Source organism: Lygodium microphyllum, chromosome 22 (genome assembly GCF_053477565.2).
Source record: "Lygodium microphyllum isolate KBCC chromosome 22, Lygodium_microphyllum_v1.1.10, whole genome shotgun sequence".
NCBI lineage: Eukaryota > Viridiplantae > Streptophyta > Polypodiopsida > Schizaeales > Lygodiaceae > Lygodium > Lygodium microphyllum.
In genome coordinates, this window is record NC_141156.1 from 127,943,135 (window position 1) to 127,967,442 (window position 24,308).

Genomic DNA, 24,308 nt, shown 5'->3' on the forward strand with positions numbered 1-24,308 from the left:
CTATTACTTATATGGTTGCTGGTTTAGAGTTCAAAGCGATCACAGGGTCCTAAAGTATTTCCTCACTCAGCCAAATCTCACTCCTTAGCAGCATAGGTGGATAGCTACTCCGCAAAATTATAATTTTGACATTACTCATACGAGGGGAAAAGACAATGCTCTAGCTGATTCTTTTTCTCGTATGTGGGCATGGTGAGCTACATAGTGATTGGATTGAATAATTATAAGAAGTCTATTTTTTGGATGATAAGCTCAGCCATGTTTTTCAAAAATTACAGTAGGTCTTATGAAAGAAAGCTCACATTATCAGCTTAAAAATGGCCTAATCTAATTTAATAGCAAGATTATTATTCCCTCTAGTTCTTCTTTCACACGGAAAACTATATAGGAGTTGTATGCTTCGCCTTTAGTTGAACATTTTGGAGTTTTTCAAACCTATAATAAGATCAATAAAAGCTTTTATTGAAAAGGACCGTGGAAAGATGTTAAGTATTTTGTTATGAAGTGTATGCCTTGTTAGCAAAATAAGGACAACACCCATAAGCCGGGTGGTTTGTTGCAACCACTATCTATTCTTGAGGGTAAGTGGATGCACATTACCATGGATTTCATTACTGGTTTATCTACTACCAAAGGGGATGTAATAGTATCTATGTGGTAGGGCATGGATTACCGCAGGTGATTGTATATGACAGGGATTCAAAGTTCATGAGTAACTTTTGATAGGAAGTATAAAGCTCCATGGATACTAAATTGGCTCCTTCTATTACCTATCATCCACAGTTTGATGACTAGATAGAAAGGGTAAATAGGTGGTTGGAGACTTACCTTCGCCATTTCTATCATGATGTGCAGTATGCGTGGGATTCTTGGTTGCATTTGGCTGAGTTTGCCTATGATAACTCCACTCATGCTAGTATTGGAGTTTCACTCTTTGAGGCTTGTATGGTTATAAGGTGCCCTTATCCACAATCATTTTCAATGAGAAAATTAATCCTCATGGGAAAAGAAGAATTGGAAAGCCCTTGCTCACAGTCATTTTCAATGAGAAAATTAATCCTCATGGGAAAAGAAGAAAAGAATGCAAACTCTTCTTCAGTAGTGTAAGATGAATCTTAGGAAGGCCCAAGATCAAATGAAGATGTATACAGATGAGAAGAGGCAATCTTTAGAGTTCCAAGAATGAGAATGAGTTTTTTTGAAAGTGCTCAAGTCTCGTTACTCTACCTTGAAGAATGGATCCAGTAATAAGCTTGCTTACAGGTTTTATGGACCCTACAAGATTCTAAAACACATTGAAGACTTGGAATATAGATTGAAACTACCCTGTTCTACTAAGATTCATAGTGTATTCTATGTTAGTCAGCACAAGCCCTTCTATGGTACTCTTGTGGATAGAGTTAATGAGCTGCCACCTATAGATGAATGTCTTATTTAGTACATCCCTGAGGCGATTATAGGTCAGTGTGAGAAGAAGCTTCATTCTTGTTCTATCATTGAATATTTGATTAGATGGACAGGTTTGTCCTCTGAAGAAGCTTCTCGAAGGCCCGAATCTATATTAGACGAGTTTTCTTATCTATGAGATGCATTGGTGGCTGAAGCATAACTATAGTGGAGCGAGTTATGGAGCAGACAAGGCCCTGAGAGCAATCTAATTTAGAACATTTTTTATTTTTCCAAATTTTCAGAAATATGTCATCTACATAGGGTCAAAGTACTCTTCAAAAGTTATGTTTTGACATGTGGCATGGTTCATTTGGATATTTCAAAGTTATGGTAGATTTTGTTCAATAGGGTCTGTTTTTATAGCAAGCTGTCCTCTCATTCTTGAGATTATTTCTTGAAGGTTTATAGACTTTGAACTCTTTTGAAGATATCGAGATCATGTTTTGTTTCATTAGATCAAGAGAGCCATGTGTCTGCTTGGTGCAAGTGTGTTTGATGTTTTTTTTTTCCAGTGTTGCACTAGATAGGTTTGAAGAAGCACCTGGAGGGAGCCAATTGCTGTGGGATTTTAGGCCAAATAAAGGGCGAAAGTATGCCAAAATTTATCACGTGCAAACACGTCCTAAAGGAACGAAAAAGAAAAAAAACCATGCACACGCAAAAACTCTTGTGATAAGAGTTCTCATGGGGTAGAAGACTTTGTTTCATCCATCCTTTCCAACCATTGTAAGTATGTTTTTGTAGGCAAAAACCTTTGAAAAGGATGGATTGTAAGAAGCTGGGAAGAAGATATATTTTAGTGTGGAATTATTAATAATACCTTGTCACACTGACATAGCTGTAAAAGGGGTGAGACATGTAATTTTTCATATCTTTTGAACATTAATACATTTATGTTCTTGTTAACAGCTTCTTTGGCTTCTCTCTCTTCTTTCCTAAATTTCTAGTCTTGCTCTCTCCTCTGCTCTTCTTTCTCTCACCTCTTAGTTCTCTCCTTGACAGTTCTTGTGTTCTACCTTTGACAGTTTATTCTTCTCAATGTTCATCACTTGCCGTTCTCCTAGTTCCATTGCTCATTCTCACATGGTATTAGATGGCCAGTGTTGTTGTTGGTGGTACGTTGTGCCGCTATTCCTATGGTTGATAGATGTTCTCTAGGCTGGTCTATTGTTCAAGAGGCTGTCCATTCTTGTGTTGACTTGGGCAACCTGTTGTATATGATGTGTTTCTTGTTCCAGGGGCTGAAACCACTTGCATTTTGCTGCTGTACGCTCTATGATGGCTGGGCGACCTGCTGGACCACTTGCTTTTACCTTGTGCCCTGTGTTTCCAGCTGGTCAATGACTTGATTTCTGCATTCTCCAGTGGCCATATACCTTGTGCTTCATGCTTCAGCTTCCTCGTGGCCTTCCTATGCAGTTGACTACCTCCAACCCTAGATGTGATGATAGTGTTTTTTGCTTGATTGGCGACGTTTTGATTACAGCTATTGACTTTGACTCTTGTGTTGATGTTTTTAATGGTTTCCAGCTGTCGCGAGGTTCTTTCATACATGTGATCTTTGTGTTTCTATGGATTGTGAAAATATGACCATATTTTAGCTTCATAGAGATTTCATATGTGTCAGTTGTTGTGCTCATTCATTGCACGCTCTACACTATCATTCCCCTTTCTGTGTGCTTTGTTTGAAGTGTGTTATTGAACTGTTGAGCCATTCTTGTTGGTTGACTTTGAGTACACTAGGTATCTCTACCTCTCTATTCTCTATTAATTATCTTGTATATCATTGTTTCTCATTTTGACTTTTCTACTTAAATGGCTTGAGATTTCTTAATCATGGGCTAACCTTGATCTTTTGAGGCTTTGTTTTTGAGCTTGGATGATGCTTTGTCTTTTATTCGTAGTCGTAGGGTCTTCATTCCCTACTTTAACCATGTTTTGAGTGCTGAGCTAAAAATTCATTAGCTTGACTTAAACAACCCCAAAACACGCTTAATTAATGAAGAAACCAATTTATTTTAAAAAGAAACGCGATCCTAGAGAGTAGCTGTGTCCCACATGCAAAACCCTAATTTGGGAGCCTAAACTTTTTATGAATAGGCATATAATCGACCACTCTCCCTTAGTCTCATTTTTGCAGGTTTTAGGAGCCGTATCTTTGTTGCTTACATCCCGTTCATGGAGGACATCACAGTCAAAGCTTCTCCCAGCTATCTACTACCATCTGGCTCTTGATTCCAGCCTTCACCTTCATTCTATAGCTGTCGTTTGGTACCTCGGAGCTGTCGCCTACTGTCAGATTGCTATGTTTGCTACTGACGTCATCATGTGGTACTATTGCTATTAGTTAGATATTGTCGCCATCTCCAAAATCTGCATTTGCTAAGTTTCTCTCTCCTCCAATTGTCGCTTGCACTTTCTGCATAGTTGTCTGCTAATTGTAGCTGTCACTCACTTTTTTTCTCTTCTTAGGTATTTGCGTTTTTAGTCTTTGTCTCTCTTGCATTGCCATCTGCATTAGATCCAATCTTCCGTGGTTGCGTTTGTTGGTGTATGACACAGAGGTTGCCTTGTTGCGTTTCGGGATCCGTTTGAAGTATGAGACACTCTAAAGCTCATAATCTCTACCTTAATCCCAAAGATATGAGAGTTCAAGGTTCAATATTCACTACATAGTGTGTTTGCTGTATGAGCATTGGATATTCAATATTCATTCACTTTATTATTTATCGTGTTCATTGTCTTTGAGTTATCCTAACCCTAACCCTAACCCTAACTGTGTTTTGTGTATATTAGTCTGTGCTTTGTTCTATGCTTGGTTTTGTGTTTTCTGCATTTAGAGCATTTCTTCACATGGTATCAGAGCTAGGTACTCTCTGAGAAACCTTGGCCTTTGATGAGAAAGCTCATCCGTAAAACCAAGAACAACAGAAGGGTTGAATGACTTTGAACACTTCTTCAGTCTCCACAGCGAAACATGGACAAAAACGATCAACAGTGGGCCTCCTAGCTTACTTCTGCTCGATGTGACATGGGTGGAGAACTATTGGACTAGAATAGAGTCCACAAATCATATCAGATTTTTGCCGCTGAGTATAATCTCATCCTTATGCATAGGTCTTAGTAGGAGGTAGAAGGTAAGCCTAAGTTTTTCTCTTTAGTTTCAGTGCATAGAACTAATGATCTTGCAGGACCTTTGGAATCTCTACTATGGACTGGGCATTCACAAGTGAAACCTGGCTCAAATTACTATCACTTCCATAGTATATCTCGTCTCTAATGCCGGATATGAATCCTAATATTTTATATTCTATGCCAATTGATTATGTATTTTTTGTTGAATTGAGAGATACTCTCAAGAAGGGACTCTTTAAAACAACCTTTGGTTTTTGCGTAATCAGAAAGACATGTATTTCTTTATGAACTCAAAACTAGGTAAGAAGTTGAAAGAAGAACTTGTAAGTATTCCATCCCTTCCTTTTCCTTCAAATGATTTTATTGCTCATGGTCAATTTGGAGTAGGTACATCTTCATCTAATGGATTTAATGGACAAAAGGAATTGATCATGTTTCCCACAACAACATTCTTCACAAATCCATTTGGACTCCCATCCATGCCTCCCTCATCTTCCGCTGTACATTCCTTGCCACTTTCATTAAGTACATCACATTATTTACCACATATCACATCGGGGGGTTCTGCACATTTAGACATAACCTTTAGGGCCTCTACATACCTGTTTTCGGGTGGTGTACTTATGACGAAGGCTCGACCTTCCATATACACTTTTGAGTTCTCTCTCTGGGAGTGTATCCTAGACATACTCGAGTGTGGATTGTTTGGTATCGCGGTTTGTCTCTATGGCATTATCTAGTGGACCATCCGGTCATTGTGTTGTGCCCCAGTCAACATTTGGACAGGGCTACCATGTCCCAATGCCTCCACCTACACCTACAGTATCATATGGACCTATGGCGTTTGGTACCTCTAGAACAATCAATACTCATGGATATTAACAGTCTATTTTTGCCTATCTACCTTTATCTCCTCCTCCTCCTTATCCATCACCACCATCTTATCCTCCATCATATCCCATCTATCCCTCTTCCTAGACACCTGATAATTCTAGCTCCTCATTCGCCAAGTATGCTTTTAGTGACAAGACTCGTTTAAATGTGTCAAACTATACCACTTGGTCAAACTTCATAGACACCTCATGATTCTAGCTTCTCATTGAGGCATGTCTTAGGCTCTCAGAAGTTATGGGATTAGTGCAGGGGTTAGAATCCCAACCTGATCTTGCACTTGTTTCATATGAGGTCGCCCGCTCATGGAAGGCTCGTAACGTCTCTGCTATTGTTGAGCTTATATAGGGCTTTTTGCTTGAGTTTTACTCTCTCAGCTTCAACATTTCGACTTAGCATCTGAGCGTTGGGCACACTTGACTGACCGCTATGTGGGTTGGAATAGGATGCGTCACATCAATTTGGATTATGAGCTCCAAAACTTTAAAATCATAGGCAAGGATGACTTGAAAGTCAAATTACTTGAGTATCGGTGTCTCCTCGTTGAGTTTACAACCATTGGGGCTCCTAAGTCCTTTAACAATTAGGTTACCGTGTTCCTTAACAAGTTGCTAAGAAAATATTTTCATTTCGTGCAGTAGGTGATTTCACAGCCTTAGATGCTCACATTTTATGAGTTTGAGTATCAGCTGTTGCATTACGTATGGTTGTTCGATCAATTTCATAACATGTCCTTGATAGAGGGGGGCTCTCGTTGCATCTTCTTAGTGGGGGCAACAAGGCAAGGATAAACAAATCTCAAATCAAAATCAAAATCAAACCAAGGATAGTGAATCCCAAGGGGCAACAAGGCAAGGGCAAACAAACCTCAAATCAAAATCAAAATCAACCAAGGCTAGTGAATCCCAAGGAGCCCCTCAATCTACTCTTAAACTTGGAAGATAGAATGTACCCAAGAAGAATAAGTATTGTCAACATTGTCAAAAGGCTGGCCATTATGACAATGAGTGTTGATCTAAGGCAAGAGGCACACATCCAAAATCCAATAATCAGACCTCGGCACCCAAGTTTGGTAGCCTCCATCTGCTGGGAAAGCATGGTGGTGGCAACCCCTAGCAAAGGTAGTGGCAAGGCTGGATCCACATTGCCACTGGTCAATCATCACGGTCGGTGAACCACTCAACTCCAGAGGGTTTGTTTGATTGGTCTGTAGAGGCCCATATCATCTCCTTAGGCATCAAATGCAAGTCTAGTTTACATTTGCGAGTTGCCTCCTGATGAGGTGCGTGTAGAGGCCCACCTGTTTTGGCTTATTGACAGTGGAGCTACCCATCACATGACTCTTATAGTGGATGTTTTCATTTCCTAAGCCCGTGGAGCTGGGAGTGTTTGCGTAGGAAAGAACTCCTTGGTTAAGATTCAAGCCGAGGGTCGTGTTGGTTTTCCCATTGTCCTGGGTCTAGATCATCTAACTTTGCTGGATGATGTCTATCATGTCTTTCAGCTTGGGATGAACTTGTTGTTTGTTTGGTAGCTTTGCTAGTTGGGACAAGTAGTTCAAATCAATATAAAGAGCTTCTCTCTCATGGCTCAGTTTTGGGCGGCCTGAGAGGGGGTGTCGAGTCAAAAATGCATTAGTTTGACTCAAACAGCCCCAAAACATGCTTAATTAATGAAGAAACCAACTTATTTTAAAGAGAAACACGATCCTAGAGAGTTACTGTGTCCCACATGCAAAATCCTAAGTTGGGAGTCCCAAACTTTTTATGATAGGCATGCAGCCCACCACTCTCCCTTAATCTTGTTTTTTGTAGGTTTTAGGAGCCCTATCTTTGTTGCATACATCCCGTATCTTTGTTGCGTACATTCCAATCTTTGTCTTTATCCTACAGCTGTCGCCTGATATCCTAGAGATGTTGCCTACTGTCAAATTGCTATGTTTGCTACTGATGTCATCATGTGGTGCTGTTGCCATCGGTTAGATACAGTCGCCATCTCCAAAATATGCATTGGCTGAGTATCTATCTCCTCCAGCAATCACCTACACTTTTTGCACAGCTGCCTTCTGATTACAGCAGTCGCCCAGTTTTTCTCTCTTCTTAGGTACCTGTTTTTTTAGTCTCTCTCTCTCTCTCTCTCTCTCTCTCTCTGTCTCTCTCTCTCTCGCACTATCGTTAGGATTAGATATAGTCTTCCTTGGCTGCGTTTCTTGGTGTTCGACACACGGAGACTACCTTTGTTGCGTTTCGAGATCCATTCGGAGTATGATATACTCTACAGCTCATAACCTCTGTCTTGATCCTGGAGATACGAGAGTTCAAGGTTCACTTTTCACTACATAGTGTGTTTGTTGCATGATCATTGTATATTCAATATTCATTCACTTCATTATTTATCGTGTTCACTATCTTTGAGCTATCCTAACCCTAACCCTAACTATATTCTGTGTTTATCAGTGTGTGCTTAGTCATACGATTGGTTGTGTGCTTTATACATGTAGAGCATTTCTTCATACCGAGCTTCATGGATTCTCTTCACATCTTGGGTGCTCTTAGAGTCTTCTTTGGAGGATGGTGGTTTCCAACATGCTTCATAAAGTTTTCTTGGTGACTGCTTTCTTGTGGCCCCATCTCTATGCTATCGAGATGAGATGGTGTCATGCTTCTTTCATGGTGATCATGATGATTGATTGATAGTCGTGATAATGTAGAGAGGGTCACTGTGTTGTTTGGTAGCATGGATGGTTTTGTTAGGCTGATGAATGGATGGCTGCTATATCGACTCTTGACCCCTCGGACAGTAGATCTGTGTCAGAGAGGGAAGTAAAATTCTCTTATGGTATCACTAGGAGTGCTTGGTGGGTTTGCTTATGTGAAATCTAGCATTTCTTGATCTTGTATACTGTGACACCTATTCTCATTCGGTGCATGTCATGGCACAAAGTAGGGATGTCCTTGTCTATAGTTGTGGAATGGTGCTTCTCATGTATCTCTAGGCCAAAGTAGGATGATTGTGAGAGGGCAGATGTAGGGTATATTGATGTTTGTCATACATCCATATGATTTGAGGGACCCCTAGGGTTGCTTTCTACATGTATTAGATTGGTTTGATGGCTCAAATCTTGGAGCTGGTTTGACTTTGAGATCCATGATGTAAGGTTTTGACGACAACCAATGTTTGCCCATACTTTGTTCTCACATGGGGGGGCACTTTGCTTGTCTAGCTGAAGGCGGAATCCATGGTCATGATGTTCTTTTGTAGGGCATTAGTTGCAGATATAGAGATTCAACTATTTTCACTTTCTATGATTAGGGTTTGAGTATGATCGACATCGACTTGGTGTTTCTTCTTCACATGTCTTTTGGATTGGGTGTCATGATTTAGAGTTGGAGTCTTGGAGTAGTTTTGGTGGTGCAATTGGGTACTTCAAGCATCACTTGTTATTGTCGTATGTATTATGGCGGTACATGTTTTTGGTAGATCATTGTATGAGAAGTGAGAGAATGCACAGAGATCGAAGCTCAGCTGAGAGTACAATTGACAGTGAAGAGAGTGTGTGTGAGTGAAGGCATGACACCCAATGCAATAATCTCAAGAGTGTAAGGTGCAAGTATAAAGTACAACCCTTAAACCTTAGGGTTGCTAGAGTGTGTTCTCACCCGAAAGGTGTAAAACATGATGAGTACCCAAACTCTGTAACACAGGTACGTAAAATAAAAGAGAATAAATCTAGGGGAAAAAACCTCTCGTAAGGCGAGTAAAAAGTGTCCTAGTGTCCTACCTAGGATTAACAACACTCCTCTGTGAGCGTGGGCGTGAGTCAAATCCAACAAACCCCCCTAGAGGAAAAATGATCAATATACAAGGGTCATCCACCAAAGAAGATCAAATTTAAAGCGTTGCAGAATGCTTCAAATTTGTCACGAGAAAGAGCGTTGGTGAAGATGTCAGCCACATTACTAGTAGGACAATAGACAAGGCTGATATCACTTGCATGTAGCCTATCTTTGAGAAAGTGATAGTGGATCTCTATGTGTTTCGTGCGTACATGAAACACTGGGTTCCGTGCCATTGCAATGGCCTTTTTGACTATCAGTAAACAAAGGAGTAGGCTCCGTGAAATATACATCTAAATCGGCCAACAAACGTCTTAACCATACATATTCAACTATGGTAGTGAAAGTTGCCTTGTATTCAACTTCACATGACTATGTGGCAATAGTGAATTGTTTCTTTCTAAGCCAAGAGATGCAAGATGAGCCAAGAAAGAAACATTTACCACTAGTAGAGTGACATGAATCATAATCACTAGCCTAATCAGAATCACTGTAAGCATGTAGTTGCAGTGGTCCCCCCTTGGCATAAAGGAATCCAAGAGTCCTAATACCTTGCAAGTAATGAAAAACACAATTGACAGCTTGCCAATGTGACGTACGTGGCTAGTGCATATATCTGCTCAGGGTTGAAATTGCAAATTGAATGTCTAGCCTTGTGTTGCATAAGTAAATGAGACATCTAATTGCTGGAGCATACATATGGATATCAAACAAATCACTGTCAACGTGCAAAGACAGCTTGAGTCAAGGTTCCATTGGTGTACAAACTGGCTTGTAATCTTGTAAGCCAAACCTCTCAAGAAGTCTACCAATGTATCTAGATTGTAACAATCCAATGCCTCTAGCATCATGAATGAACTGAATGCCCCAATAATAGTGCAAAGGCCCAAATTAGACATCTCAAAATTTTGCTGCAAATTTTATTTGAATGCTGAAATCTGATCAGCATGTGTCCCTGTAAGATGCATATCATCAACATAAAGACATATGACTTGCAAGGATCCCCCCTCTTTACGTATGTAAAGTGTAGACTCTAATGAGCTGTTAATGAACCCCTAGCTGAGTAAAAATGCATCAATCGTTGCATACCAAGCTCGGGGAGCTTGCTTCAAATCATACAAGGCCTTATTCAGCTTACATACCAAGTGTTTGGATCCCATAACTGCAAAACCAATGAGTTGCTGTACATACACTTCTTCTTGAAGTTCCCCATGTAAAAATGCAATCTTTATATCAAGCTGGTGCATAGTCCATCCATAATGGGCAGCCAAAGCAATCATAGACTGAATGGTAGTCATGCGGGATGTAGGAGCAAATGTCTCCTCATAGTCAATGCCTTTCTTATCTTCATAGCCTTTAACCACAAGCCTGGCCTTATATTAGTCAATGGATCCATTTGCATTCCTTTTCGGCTTATAGAATCACTTTGTACCAATGGCTTTCTTTCTAATAGGCAAGGGCATTAAATCCCATGTTTGATTCTTTATGATAGAATCAAACTTAGCTTGCATTGCTACCATCTGATGCACACTATGTTGTGCATCCTCAAAACATCCAAGCTCCTCATCATCAAGTGTTTGCTACCATAACAAACTCCATTGTATATGCACCATCATGCATACGAGCTTGCCTTCTAGTATGACCAGCAATAGGAGCATCCAAATGACTATCTTTCATAGTCTGCAAATACCATCTAGGCATCTACCTAGCTTCTTGACTGTGTACAAGCTCCTATTGAATTTCAAATTCAGCACCTTGCTGAATTTTCAGATCGGCCATAGGCTGATTTTTTGCATTATCCAATGGAGGAGCTGGCTGAACATTAAGTTCACTTGTTGAAGCTCAAGTGTATCATCAAAAGAAATGAGCACCAGCCCTTCAAATACATAATTGGCAGCCTGATATGTATCGAAACTAGCAAGGGATAGTTCAGATTTTTCATCAAAAACCACATCCCTACTGACAAATACCTTCTTAGAGACATGATCATATAATCTATATCCTTTGCTCTCACTGTTGTATCCCACAAAATTGCATTTAACAGCCTTGTTATCCAACTTCTTTCTTAGTACCTTGGGAATGTGTGCATACACAAGACATCCAAAAGTACGAAAATGCCCAACAGAAGGTTTCTAGTCGTTCCAAGCCTCAAAAGGCATTATATTCTTTAATGGCTTCATAGGACACCTGTTCAAAACATGGCAGACACACATAATTACTTCCATCCAAAAACTATGTGGCAAGCACCTGTTCAAAACATGACAAGTACATATAATTGTTTCCATCCAAAAACTATGTGGCAAGCTCTTTGCTTTAAGCATACATTTGGCCATCTCCATGAGTGACCGATTCTTCCTCTCTGCAATCCCATTCTGCTGTAATGGCTTCATAGGACACCTGTTCAAAACATGGCAGACACACATAATTACTTCCATCCAAAAACTATTTGGCAAGCACCTGTTCAAAACATGACAAGTACATATAATTGTTTCCATCCAAAAACTATGTGGCAAGCTCTTTGCTTTAAGCATACATTTGGCCATCTCCATGAGTGACCGATTCTTCCTCTCTGCAATCCCATTCTGCTGTGGAGTATAAGCAGTAGTGTACTGATGGATTGCCTTTCTGCTTCAAAAAAGAATTCAGCATAGAGGACATGTATTTCCCCCCTTGGTCCGAATGGGGAGTCTTAATCTTGCAGCTAGATTGATTTTTAGCAAGTGCTACGAAAGCCAAAAATGCATCATACACCTTTGACTTTTCCACCAAAGACTAGACCCAGCAAAAATGAGTAAAGTCATTAATAAAAGTAACAAAGTAGTAACAACTACCCAATGACTTTGTTTGCATAGGGCCATATACGTCCGAATGCACAATCTGTAATCTGACAATTTCTCTCAAAGCAACATGATGAGGAAACAAAAAACAATGCATTTTTTTCAAAATACGTCCCTTGCATATATGCTCAGGAGGTCTCTCCAAGAGAGGTGAGCCATCAAGCATCTATATATATTGCATAAGCATCAAGCTACTATAGTTTATATGCCCCATGCGAGCATGCCAGAACTTTGCATGTGACATAATGGGAGTGAGAGTAGACGCTAGATAGACCGACTGATCAACTGAATAAGCATCTAACTCATATAACCTATGACATAAAGTGTTGAGTCAAAACCAAAGTCATGTGTTCCTTATCTGTGACCATATATCTATCATCATCAAAGGTGACTTGCAAACCACACTTTACCAAATAAAAAATAGACAACAAATTCTTCTTTATGCTTGGCACAAATAATGCATCTTGCAAGTGGAGAATAGAGCCATCAATGGCTATCAACACAATCTCCCCAATACCGCTAACAAGGTATGATGCATTGTTGGCACACTGCACAAACTTGCCAAGAGGAGCTGCAATAATGAAGGAAAACAAATCCCTGCGGGATGCAATATGCTGAGAAGGGTTGCTATCAAAGAACCACATGCTCGCATCCTCAGTAGAGCTAAATGCTCTAGTAGCCCAAGAAGAGTCATAACTGCATGTGTACAAACAATAGGCACGGTTTGCAACAAAAGATGTGGACTCGGTAGCAATGGAAGGTGCATCAGAAATAGACATCCTTGACTCCTCCTCCTCCTTGGCTATGCACTTTCTACATTCTATGATGTAGTGACCTGGCTTCTTGCAATAGTGGCACTTGCCTTTCTTGGCTTGCGTACCTCCGTGTTTCTTGCTACTTTGTGAAGTATTTGATATCCTAGAGCTTTGCGGAGCATTTTTTGCTTGGTTGCCCTTACCCTTCTGCCTTGCTATAAAAGTCTGCTTAGAGGCTATAACATTTGCTCTAGTGTTTTTTCTCGTTTGCTTTTCCTCTAAGAGTAAACTGACTAATTGAAGGAAAGTAAGTGGCTGTGGGAAAATTCTCATGGTGAGGTTCAAGGCCATATAAAAGGCCAAATACGAGGGTGGCAATGAAAAATGTGCTGAGTTGGAGCGGGTTGAATAGGCTGAGCGGGATGAGTTGCCCTTTGTCCACATCCTCTTGGAGGAGGTGTAGCAGGAGCCACAACTCCAAGCCAAACTTCTTCAGTGCTAACATCATCCCAAAGATTCTTTGTAATTAACACATTTTTCATCATAAAAGACCATAGGGAATAGTTGTTGCCATCACCTCCTTGGACAAATATGGGAATACATCACCTCCTTGATTGGCCATGATAAACGTCACTGATCAAGGAGAAAAAGAGCAATACTTCAAGCTGGACCAACTTGGAAATCTCAAAATTTCCAAAAATTACAACAAGCGCTTTGCTGTAATTAGCAAATCTAATCACACTTTGTCAAAAATTATCTGAAGTACATGCTGTCCAAGGCATAAACAATGCTTAGCAACACAAAAAATGCAAAAGCCCAAATATTTCTTGTCCCAAAATGCACAAATTCAGTCTATTAGAGATTGTCATTGATTGAAATTTGCCAATCTGTGAGCTGACATCAAAAGTCTTAAATTTCAAACCCGAAATTTCACCAAATCTTTACGAGAAATGTGTGTCAAACACTTGCAAGAACAGAGATATGCTGCTCGGGTACAAGCCCTTTTTTGAAGATCAAATGTGAATAAAACTTGATAAAACTTTTTCTATTACCTCCTTGAATTGAGCTGTGGTGGCAGACCTAATAGTGCGGGTGGCAGTTCGGTGGCTGAGTGGTGCAGGTAGCACCTGGAGGTCGAGCTGGAGTGGCGGGCGGCTGCTGGTTAGGGAGTAGGGGGGGCATGTGGGAACAGGTGGACTAGCGGGAGGGCGGTGCATTGGACAAGACGGGTGGCGTTTCAGGTGGCGGGTACAGGGAGCAAACCAGAGGGTGGGCGCTTGTAGCGTTGGCGGCGGGGGCAGGTAGAGGCAGGGCGTCTGTTGGTGGTGACTTTCCTTGGTGGTAGGTTGGCTCTGGTGGTAGACTGTAGGTGGTGGATTGTGGTTGGCAGGCGCTTGTTTGGAGGCATAGAGAACTGAGGTGCATCTGTTGGTGGCAACTTTGCTTGGCGGCAGGCTAGCTCTGGTGGTAGACTGCAGGTGGTGGATTATGGTTGACGGACGCTTGTTTGGAGGTGGAGGTGGGCAGAAGCAAGTGCAAGTGACTGGAGTAGCAACTCTGCACAGGGAGCTGGAGTTGTGAGCTAACAGACAATAGCTGGGGAGCTCAGCTGGGGATGGTGGCCACTGGTTGAGTTGAGCTGAGGGCTAGCTCTGATACCAAATGTGAGAGGTGAGAGAACGCATAGAGATTGAAGCTCAACTAAGAGTATAGTTGATAGTGAAGAGAGTGTATGAGAGTGAAGGCACGACACCCAATGCAATCATCTCAAGAGTGTAAGGTGCAAGTACAAAGTACAACCTCTGGGTTGCTAGAATGTGTTCACACTTGAAAGATGTAAAACACATAAGTGCCCAAGCTGTGTAACATCGGCACATAAAATAAAAGAGAATAAATCTGGGGGGAAAAACCTATCGTAAGGATAGTAAAAAGTGCTCGAGTATCCTACCGAGGATCATCGGCACTCCTTTATGAGCGTAGGTGTGAGTGAAACCCAACACATTGTTGTGGTAGGGGATTGTTTTTTCCCATCATTGTATATTTTATTAGGATTGACTACTTGTGATTTGATAGAGGGTGTTAGCGGTGTACATTTCATGGGTGATAGGCTCTTTATTAGGCTTGATATTGGGTGTCTTTATGCGTAGTTGATTGGCTTATTTAGGACTGCCTCATTTGTCTTAGTTCTCATCCTAGAGCCTATATATACTCTACTGCTCCACCCTTGTATTAGATTACATGTTGAGTTCACAATTCATTCCATATTGATTAGCTCTTTAAAACAGCCCCAAAACATGTAAATGACAAAAAATGTCATTAAACAAGGAGCAGTTTTAGATATTTCTGTCCCGCATGCATAACCCTAATTTGGGAGGATCCTTCCATGTCTATAAATAGATAAGCTGCCCACCATTTAGCTTGATCCTTGTCTTGCAAGTTTCAGCCATCAGCCCATAGTTGCTAGGAAATGCGTTTCCTAACATTAGGAACCGTCAGCCTATTTCACAAATCTTAGGAACGGCTGAATTTGTTTTTCAGCCCCAAACATTAAATGCTCCTTTTTTTTGGGTAGATGTTTTGTATGTGTTTTTTTAAATTAATGTTTTTTTAATGTCCAAGTAGTCATCAAGCGATGATCACTAGCTATTTAAAGCCTTGACAAATTGACGATCCAATTGTGGAATTTGGACGATACAATTGTGGAGTTTGGATGAATTGACAATTTTGTTCCTGGTGAATCGTGGGAATTGCGCTTGTCAATTATGAGTGATTCATGACTACCCTTGAGTCCCATTGTGGCCTGCGCCCACATGCGTTGGTTGTTTGGCCTCCTATTGCATGCGGTAAGTCTCGACTCATGACAGATTACTCTTTCTTCTTCTTGTATTTTTTGCAAACAACACTTGTGTAACTACTGTCCATGAACCATGATAGGCTACAGCCAATAAAAGCATTCCGATTTCAGATTTGTGATTGTTGCCTATTCATAGCTGAACCCAGTCTACTATAGGAATCACACCGAACACGTGTGACACAACGTGCAAGTCTTGAAACATGATAGTGAGAACCTTATAGATACAATAAGTATTCACGAATTATTTTATTTTTTATTTTCCTATTTACATTCTTCTTTTTCTATTCTCTTTGTCATGGGGACGTGAAATTTTGAGATGCTTTAATCTTGTTGATAACATTTGATTTAGTTATTGATCAAATGTGCAAGGTTATTTAGCACATGTGATGCGCATGGTCGTTATTTCATAATAGGCCAAGGGCCTTGAGGATGTATTGGGTGTCAAAGGCAAAAGTTGTGGCAAGTTATGCTAGTTGGGCTTTAATGGTCACTCGGTGTTAGTTTTGACCTTAGGACAGTTGTTTGGAAAATAAGTGTCAGTGGTGACATTAGAGACTCGCATTAATTAATTAATTAATACCAGTCTAAGGGTCAACAGAGGTTGGGAACCAATCTAGGTTGCAAATAGCCTAGCCAATTTAATTATGGATAGGCACATTTAATTTTAGGGAAGGCCAAAAGGGCTGAAATTAATTTTTAGAATTATTTAATTCTGAAAATTAATTTAATGGCTAGTTAATGCCGAAAATTGGGTTTAGAAGGCTATCTAAATGCCTCATAGATCTCGTACGGTCATGCGGTCCTTTTGCTGGTGATGATGGCCCAGCCATTCCTATAAATAGCCCATTTTTCCTCTTTGCAAGCTTCCAATACTTTGGGCATGTGTTCTTTGTGATGTGCTATATCGTACCGTCATGTGGTTCTTTTGTCAATGATGATGACCTATCCATCCTTATAACCAACCCATTTTCCCTCTTTGTGGGCTTACAATACTTTGGGCACGTGTTCTCTCCGATTTGCTATTTGTACTGGGGTAAGGTCCTCATCTAAATAAATCTTCACCTTTGAAGGCTCTCCTCTTAGAGAGGAAGGCCCTTTTTTTTTCTCTGTGTCCCCAAAGCAAAGGATTAAAGCCTTGGACTTAAGAGTCCTCTTTTTCCACTCTCCAATCACTAACTATAGATACATTTGAAGCCCCAATGTTGTCGGCAAGTATCTTAGCATCGTGGGTTGCTCTTCTCCTCCTATCCTACTACTCGTACATGTAGTATCCTAGCTCATCTCCTGGCCTCTTCTTCCAGAGTAGCATTCATTATCTCTGTTTTGTTCATTGATATTCCTTTATTCTTTTTTACTACCTCAATCCATGGGTTGGTCTCTTCTATTTGCTTCTATGTTGTCTTTGCCACTTCTACCTATGAGTGAACCTCCCTTTTACATGCCTTCAGTGGCTCTTTTCCTTTTTGTAGTTCTTCTTGTACGTTTATTTATTTTTTCTTAAATGTGTTCAATTCTTCCCTCAATTCCAAGATTTCAGATTTGCAAGCATCTACCACTTTTTACATTTCAGTTTTCAGCGTGTGTATCTTGGATAGCACAAATGCCCGCAATTCATTCTTAATCTTTATCTGTATATCTTGCATTTTTGCCTTTTGATCTGCTATTAGTTTGACCCTAATCCGCTCTCGTATTTCTTTTCCCAATTCCTGTATCATAATTCGTAGTTCAGAGCGAATCATGAGATGAATTTCTTTGTACTTCTTTTCATTCATGGTGCGTGAGGTCTTTTCATGCCTATCAAATCCTCGGGAGATGGTCTAGTCACGGCCCTATAGCCATATGTCTTATACCATGTGTTCTTAGGAGTGTGGAACATCGCTTCCTTGGTTGGTTGTGTTAGTTCTTGATTAGTTTTGTCTCCTAAATATTCATTTTCCATGGTTCAATTTTTACATTTGTTTATATCATCCATCCCCATAGTTAATTGTATTTACACACACTATGCAAGGCCACTCAGCTTGTATTTTGTATACGCCAAATCAGAGCAATGTTTGTCACGGGGATGTGAAATTTTAAGATGCTTTAATCTTGCCAATAATATTTGATTAAGTTATTAATCAAGTGTGCAATGTTGTTTAACACATGTGATGCACATGCCAATTATTTTATGGTAACAGGTCAAGGACCCCCAGGATATAGTGGGTGTCAAGGTAGAAGTTGTGATAAGTTATGCCAGCTAGGCTTTGGAGGTCAATTGGTGTCAGTTTTAACCCTAGCACAATTTTTTGGCCAATTTGTGTCAGTGTTGTGTTGACACTAGGGACTAAGCATTAATTAATTAATGCCAGTCTAAGGATCAACAGAGGTTGGGACCACTCTAGGTTGCAAATGGCCTAGCCAATTTAATTATGGATAGGCACATTTAATTTTGGGTAGGGTCAGAAGGATTGAAATTAATATTTAATATGATTTAATTTTGAAAATTAATGAAATGGCTGGATAATGCTGAAAAATGGGTTTAGAAGGCTGCCACTTGGCAAAAATGCCAATGCAAACTGAAAAAACGTTTTTGGGGGGCTGGGTCTCAGCCATTTAGTTAGTTCACAACCTTGGAGAGAGAGAGAGGGAGTTGCTAGTTCATTTTTTGATCAGAGAACAACAATTTGTTGTAGAAGACAGCCATTTGGGGGCCTCAGCAAGCCGGGGACAGTAGGGAGACACTTCTAGGGGCTGGCAACAATATTGCTGATCAGGTGACAGCTTTTTGGGGGTGCCTAGCAGTACCGATGTTCATTGAGAGCCCACTATCTAGTGCATAAGAGTACAATGCATCCAAATGTCTCCAAATAGGGCGACAATCAGCTCCACTAGAGCGCCTCTTTGTGCTCACTATTACTGTGCGTCTCCATGCAAATGGTGGCCGTGCAGCTATTGGATGGGCTGCTTGGTTTGCTCTCTCAGATTTTGTTGCTTCCAACAACCCCTTTATCTCGTAGAAAATAGACATGCTGTTGCAATTGTGTGTCTTGCTACCTCTGAATTACTCTCGCTGCTGTAACCGTTTCTGGCCTGCTTAGCTTGTCACTATTCCAGATCCGCTCGGGTTGTTGTTCTGTATGGGTAGAAGATGGAAAATTTTGTAAGACTCTTCAAGATAAATAAAAGATGTTTACATGACTGCTAACAGAATTGGGATGACCTTTTGGGCAGATTGCTCCTATTCTTTGATTGACAGTTGGTGCATGTGGTGCCATGGAGACCTATGGCTGATTTTCAATGTTTGCTAAAATAGGAATGTCCAGTGTGGGTTAAGGTGGAAAGTTGTCGTGGTTTCATAGTTGTTTCTATATGTAGTACGGCACAATCCGTATGGTACGATATTGTACGTACTAGTATTTTGTACAAAAAAATAGGGTATTTTTGGCCACATCACCCCAACCTCTTTTTTTTTCAAGCATTGATCTTCCACACACACACACACACATCCATCCCACCATCACCCCCCGCCCCCCCTTCTCTCTCTCTCTCTCATGATCAAGCCTTTCCCCCCCCCTCTTTCTCTCAAGCCTCACTCTCTCTCTCTCTCTCTCTCTCTTTTTTTTTTTTCGCAAAGGGTAATTGTATTAATTACGAAGAAAAAGTACAATTGTACTTGATTACAAGATACATGATGGCACTAAGCCATTATGTGAAACAGTTCTAGTTCTACGAGTTACAAGGTCATGGCATTATGTGAAACAGTTCTAGTTCTAGTTCTACAGTTCTAGTTCTCTCTCTCTCTCTCTCTCTCTCTCTCTCTCTCTAGCCTACACTTCTCTTATTTGTATGATCATTTATGTTTGATGTATCCAATCCCATCTATTTACTTGTAACTTGTATATTGTAGCGCATATTGCACATGAGGCCTATACCATAGAGGTTTTGGCATGTTACTCTCAAGCAATCATCTTATATATTCTAATAGCATTGCTCTTTAGACTTTACACACGTATTTTATCATCTTTAGTTCAAAATACCCAAGATGATTATTTTGTTTTGAGCTAATATCGTACCGTACCTTATGAAATCTTGAGATATCATTTAATACCATATTTTATCGTACCTTACGGTATCATGTCTTTCGTACCTGACAACTATGTGTGGTTTATTAACCTCTACTAAGGGGTGCAATGTCAGCTATTGGTATTGTTTTGGTGCCTCCAAGTATGAGGGTAGACAACAACAATCGATTGTGCATATTGTGGGATACCTCAAGGAAAAGGTCCAATTGGTTGCGTCTTAATTGCAATGGTTTGCATCCACTATAGTTTAGACTCAAGTGGGGCACATTTGTAGGTCATTGCTTCTCTTATAGCAAGCTTGGCTGGCCGGCCTTTATGTGCCTAACAACTCATTGCATCGTCAGGCCTTGTGGAGCAGTCTTCAGGATTCTCTGACCGTGGGAAGACCGGGTTTGCTTATGTGTGATTTTAACATTGGTGTTGACTTGTCCTAGTCTACTTTGGAAGACTCTCTGATGGATGCTCTGGAAAGCAAGGCTTGGAATGCTTTTGCGACCCAGTTTGACATGATTATGTAGTTGGCAGATGCTTTTATGGGTCTTTTGGGCACATTGCCCCTGCGATTCAACTGTTCCTTTTTGAGTCATGTTGTTTTCAAGGATTACATAACCTTGCTGTTACTGGAGAGAATTTTATGTGATTTTTCACTAGAGGGTTTGGACTCTTTTAAAAGACTAATGTCTAATGTGTAGAAGGTGTCAAGATAATATGGGATTTACCATGCTTCACTTACTAGGCAGCGCTTGCATGCTACATGTTGGCCCTAGTTCGTCTATTGTTGCTTGATTTGCCATGTGATGCTTTTTTGGTCTCGTTATTGGGATAATTGGGTGAACTTATTGAAGGTTTTCAATTGTGGTTTTATCAACAAGTGAAGCTCAGGGATTTGACCGATAGCCTTCGCGACAATTCTTGTCAAACTCATAAATTCTTTTGAGGATTTGCATATATCCTCTCTGTAGGAGAAATGTGCTGAGATTGCAACATGTTGATGGTCACATGGTCACGGACCCTAGATCTCTTGTATGCATGTGTTTGGAACACTTTGCAAATATTTTAGGTTTGTGACATGCATGTCCTCCTCAGGCTTCTAAGGCATGTGCGGCCTTTTTTGCTTTGGTCAAAGATTAGGTCCCTCACAACATGCAAGACTTCCTGGAGGCTGATATTCGTGAGGGTGAGGTTATGGATGTCTTGTTACATTTGCCTGTTGATGGATGATATTACCAATTTTTTTGCACTTATGCATCTCTTTTGGCAAAACCTTTGGCTGCCATGTGCCAATAGGTTTGGGCTTCGGGCAGCATGCCTGCTTGGTTAGTATGTTTTTTATCACATGTTAAGTCACTTTTTTCGCAGTTTCCATTGACTATTATGCTGAAGATATGTTTGACTTCAGATATTTGCATGATAACTGATGGTGCTGACTATGGTTTTGTTAGATTGATGTGAGTGTATACACTCAGTCTGGTCAGTATGTTGTTTGTCATGCTTTTAAGGTGCCAGTTTAGACTTGTGTCTAGGACTAAAGCTTAATACAAACATACATATATCTATATAGGTGCATCATGTGATAGATTAAGTAATAGAGACTATTACTTGCATATTCAACTATGATTCATATAGCACATTCTCATATGCTGCATAATGCCCAATATTCATATCCTTGCTTTGGGACATATTATCTATAGTACTTTATGTATCTGTTTCTGACATCAGGGAAGAGGCACATATGAAAGCCGTGCTGAAATGTTGCGCCTAGTTGTGGATTTAGTAGAAGCAAGCTGTTTTGCTGACAATCCAGAGTGGAGGTAACAAGTTGACGTGGCACCTGTTATTGGACGTTTTAGAGTCCTTTTTAGTCTTCAGTGCCATCACTCTCAAAATGCTTTTAGTTATTTGAGAGTGTTTACTAATGTTGTTTTGGGGCAGTGTGGATGATCAGGTAGCGAAGGACATTTTACTTGTGGATGCACTGGCAGAAAGACAGGCTCAGATATTTTCAGATGAGTGTAGATTATTTCCAGCAGATGTACAAATTCAGTCCAGTTTTCCAGTGTAAACTTCTTTCTAAAAAATGACTGAAGTTGCTTACAAGTGTTGATTAATTTGAACTTTTTTTCTTTTGTTTCCATCTCTAGGTGATTCAAAATGAGGAAAAATGCCTCAAAATCTGAACAGAATGAATGGAAAATACCAAGTACTTTTTGTTAAGTAAAATAAGCCATGCTGGGCACATCATTACATAAGTCATGCTGGTCACAAAAGTTCACTAAGGCACACAAGCTTGTGTTCACATAAGGCATGCTCATCACATTGGTCATTGAGCAGTTTTGATAGATAAGTTTGTGGTCACCTTATTCTTGCTAGTAGTATTTAATTTGAGAACTTGAATGATTGTTGCAAAGTCAAACACTGGTTTGTAGAAGTAATCTGAAAGGCTGTCAATATAAACCAACTTGCATAGATGAAATAAATCAGAAAATAAACAGAAGACTCACTGAATAGGAGAGCTAGAATGCTCTTACACGGTAGACGACACACGATAGGCCCCAAAGTTTGACACCCCTTACAATATTTCTTTATCATCATTGAAAGCTTACATGAATCACAAGTGACTATGTTGTCACAAACCAGCACTCTCTCAATGCTAGTGATCCCCATGTGCCTTGCTTTTGAATCAGTTCTAAGACTTGTGTCCAATGTGGTGTCCTTGGTTGCTCTCAACAACCTTGACCAAAATGCATGCCAATCTATGCATTCACACCCTGCCAAGTGCAATGCATATGGATATATTCTGTCCTCATTCCAACTGGCATGCAAAGGTAACATTGGATGTGCAAACTTGGTCCCGCATTGCCATTTAGCACTGGAGACAATGTGTTCCAAAATGATCTGATCTCTTATACATAGTGGCAGCCCTATTCATGCATCAATCACATGTTAATGTTGTGCATCTCATGGCTATTAGGCTATTTATTAGGTTTGTTATTGGGTCCCTTGAAGAGCGGGAGACTAGAGGTACTACTACTGGTCACCACATGTGCCATTCACCTATGTGGTTTGTAAGTACATCTCATGTATTATGTTATGGATTCCATTGCTTGTTCATTCATTGTTTGAGTTCTTGTGTTCTCTCTTTCACTATTCATTCTTCTTGGTTTTAGATGACTAGTTTTGTTGGTTTTGTGCCTTCGTGTGTTTCTGTTCTTGACTGATACAGCTCTGCAAACATTGTGTTTTGTCGATTTCCAGCATGTCTGCTGCTAGGCAACCAGGTCATAGTTGCCTTCTATGCAGTACGAACCAGTTTGTTCCGTATGATGCGTACTGTATGGTACCATATGCATTCACACAAAAATACTGACCACTTTTGGCCACCCCTTTTGGCATGTTCTTGTGTGATGAAAATGCATTCTGATAGTGCGTTTATGCAACGGTGATCTCATGTGTGCAAGTTTAGGGAGTGGCAAAGCCTTGGAATACTACAATCCACCCCCTTTTCCAGCTATGTACTTCTCCTCTAGCCCTGTTGGATTCCAGCTAGCTCTCTTTGATTGTTTGACCCTTCTTAGATGCCTCTCTTTTTCCACACTCTTCCCTCATCTACAAAAGGTGCTCCTCTTCTCCATGCTTCCATATCAAATCATCATTCTCATCTCCCTCTCCTAAGCATCACTTGGATCTTGGTGGTGAAGCTCTCACGAGTCACTCTGTCCTCTTCGCTCCACTTTCTCCCTCTTGAAGCATCAATCTATCAAGCCTCTCCCACCCCCTCTCTCTCACTCTTTCTCCTTCAAGTATCGTCCCAACCCTCTCCTGCTCTCCCAAGAGTCAAGCTTCTCACTCTCCCTCTCTCTCCTAAGCCTCTCTTTCTCTCGCCCTCCCTTAACTCTCCATCCGCATCATGACACATGAGAAGCATAAGACCTTCAATTTGCATGCTATCCATGTGGAGAAAGACACAAAGAAGTGCAATTCCCACCGTTGGACATGTAAGTATTGTGAAAAGCATTACACAAGTGGTGCAACCCGACTTCTCCTGCATTTTTCCAAGACGGCGGGGGGGGGGGGGGGGGGGGGGGGGGAGAGGTAAGTTGCTCCATGAAAGAAAATCCCTCAAAATATTGTGGAGGAGATTCTCGCCAAGATGAGAGGGGGATCCACCAGAAGGGGAGGAAGTGGCGTATTGGCACCAACACCTATGTCTACTCATGAGGAAGCATTGAATGTGGACGTATCTTCAACCGATGCGGGTGAGGCATCCAACATTGGTGGTGTTGACTCCATATCCGCATCTGGGTTTGGCTTGGCAAAAGACAAGCAAAAGACAGAGTGGAGCTCATGCGGTAGCAAAGAAACAATCCTCTCTCTTTGAAGTTCTTGGTCATGTGCATGGATTGGTTGCCTTTCTTAGAGATATTCAACGACTTCTTGACATTGAGATTGTATGCATAGTGATTAAGTGCAATCTTGCATTCCATGTCCTA

The 24,308-nt window shown here is 40.7% G+C and overlaps 1 protein-coding gene across 1 annotated transcript in view; it reads left to right on the plus strand.

Moving 5' to 3' along the window:
* AUG7 (nuclear matrix protein) overlaps positions 1-24,308 on the plus strand; it is an 89,901-nt gene that overhangs the window by 40,927 nt on the left and 24,666 nt on the right. Inside the window, exons 4-5 of the mRNA XM_087663444.1 lie at positions 21,538-21,629; positions 21,751-21,876. Coding sequence (XP_087519570.1) covers positions 21,538-21,629; positions 21,751-21,876 — 218 coding nt within the window. The remainder of the gene's footprint in view (positions 1-21,537; positions 21,630-21,750; positions 21,877-24,308) is intronic.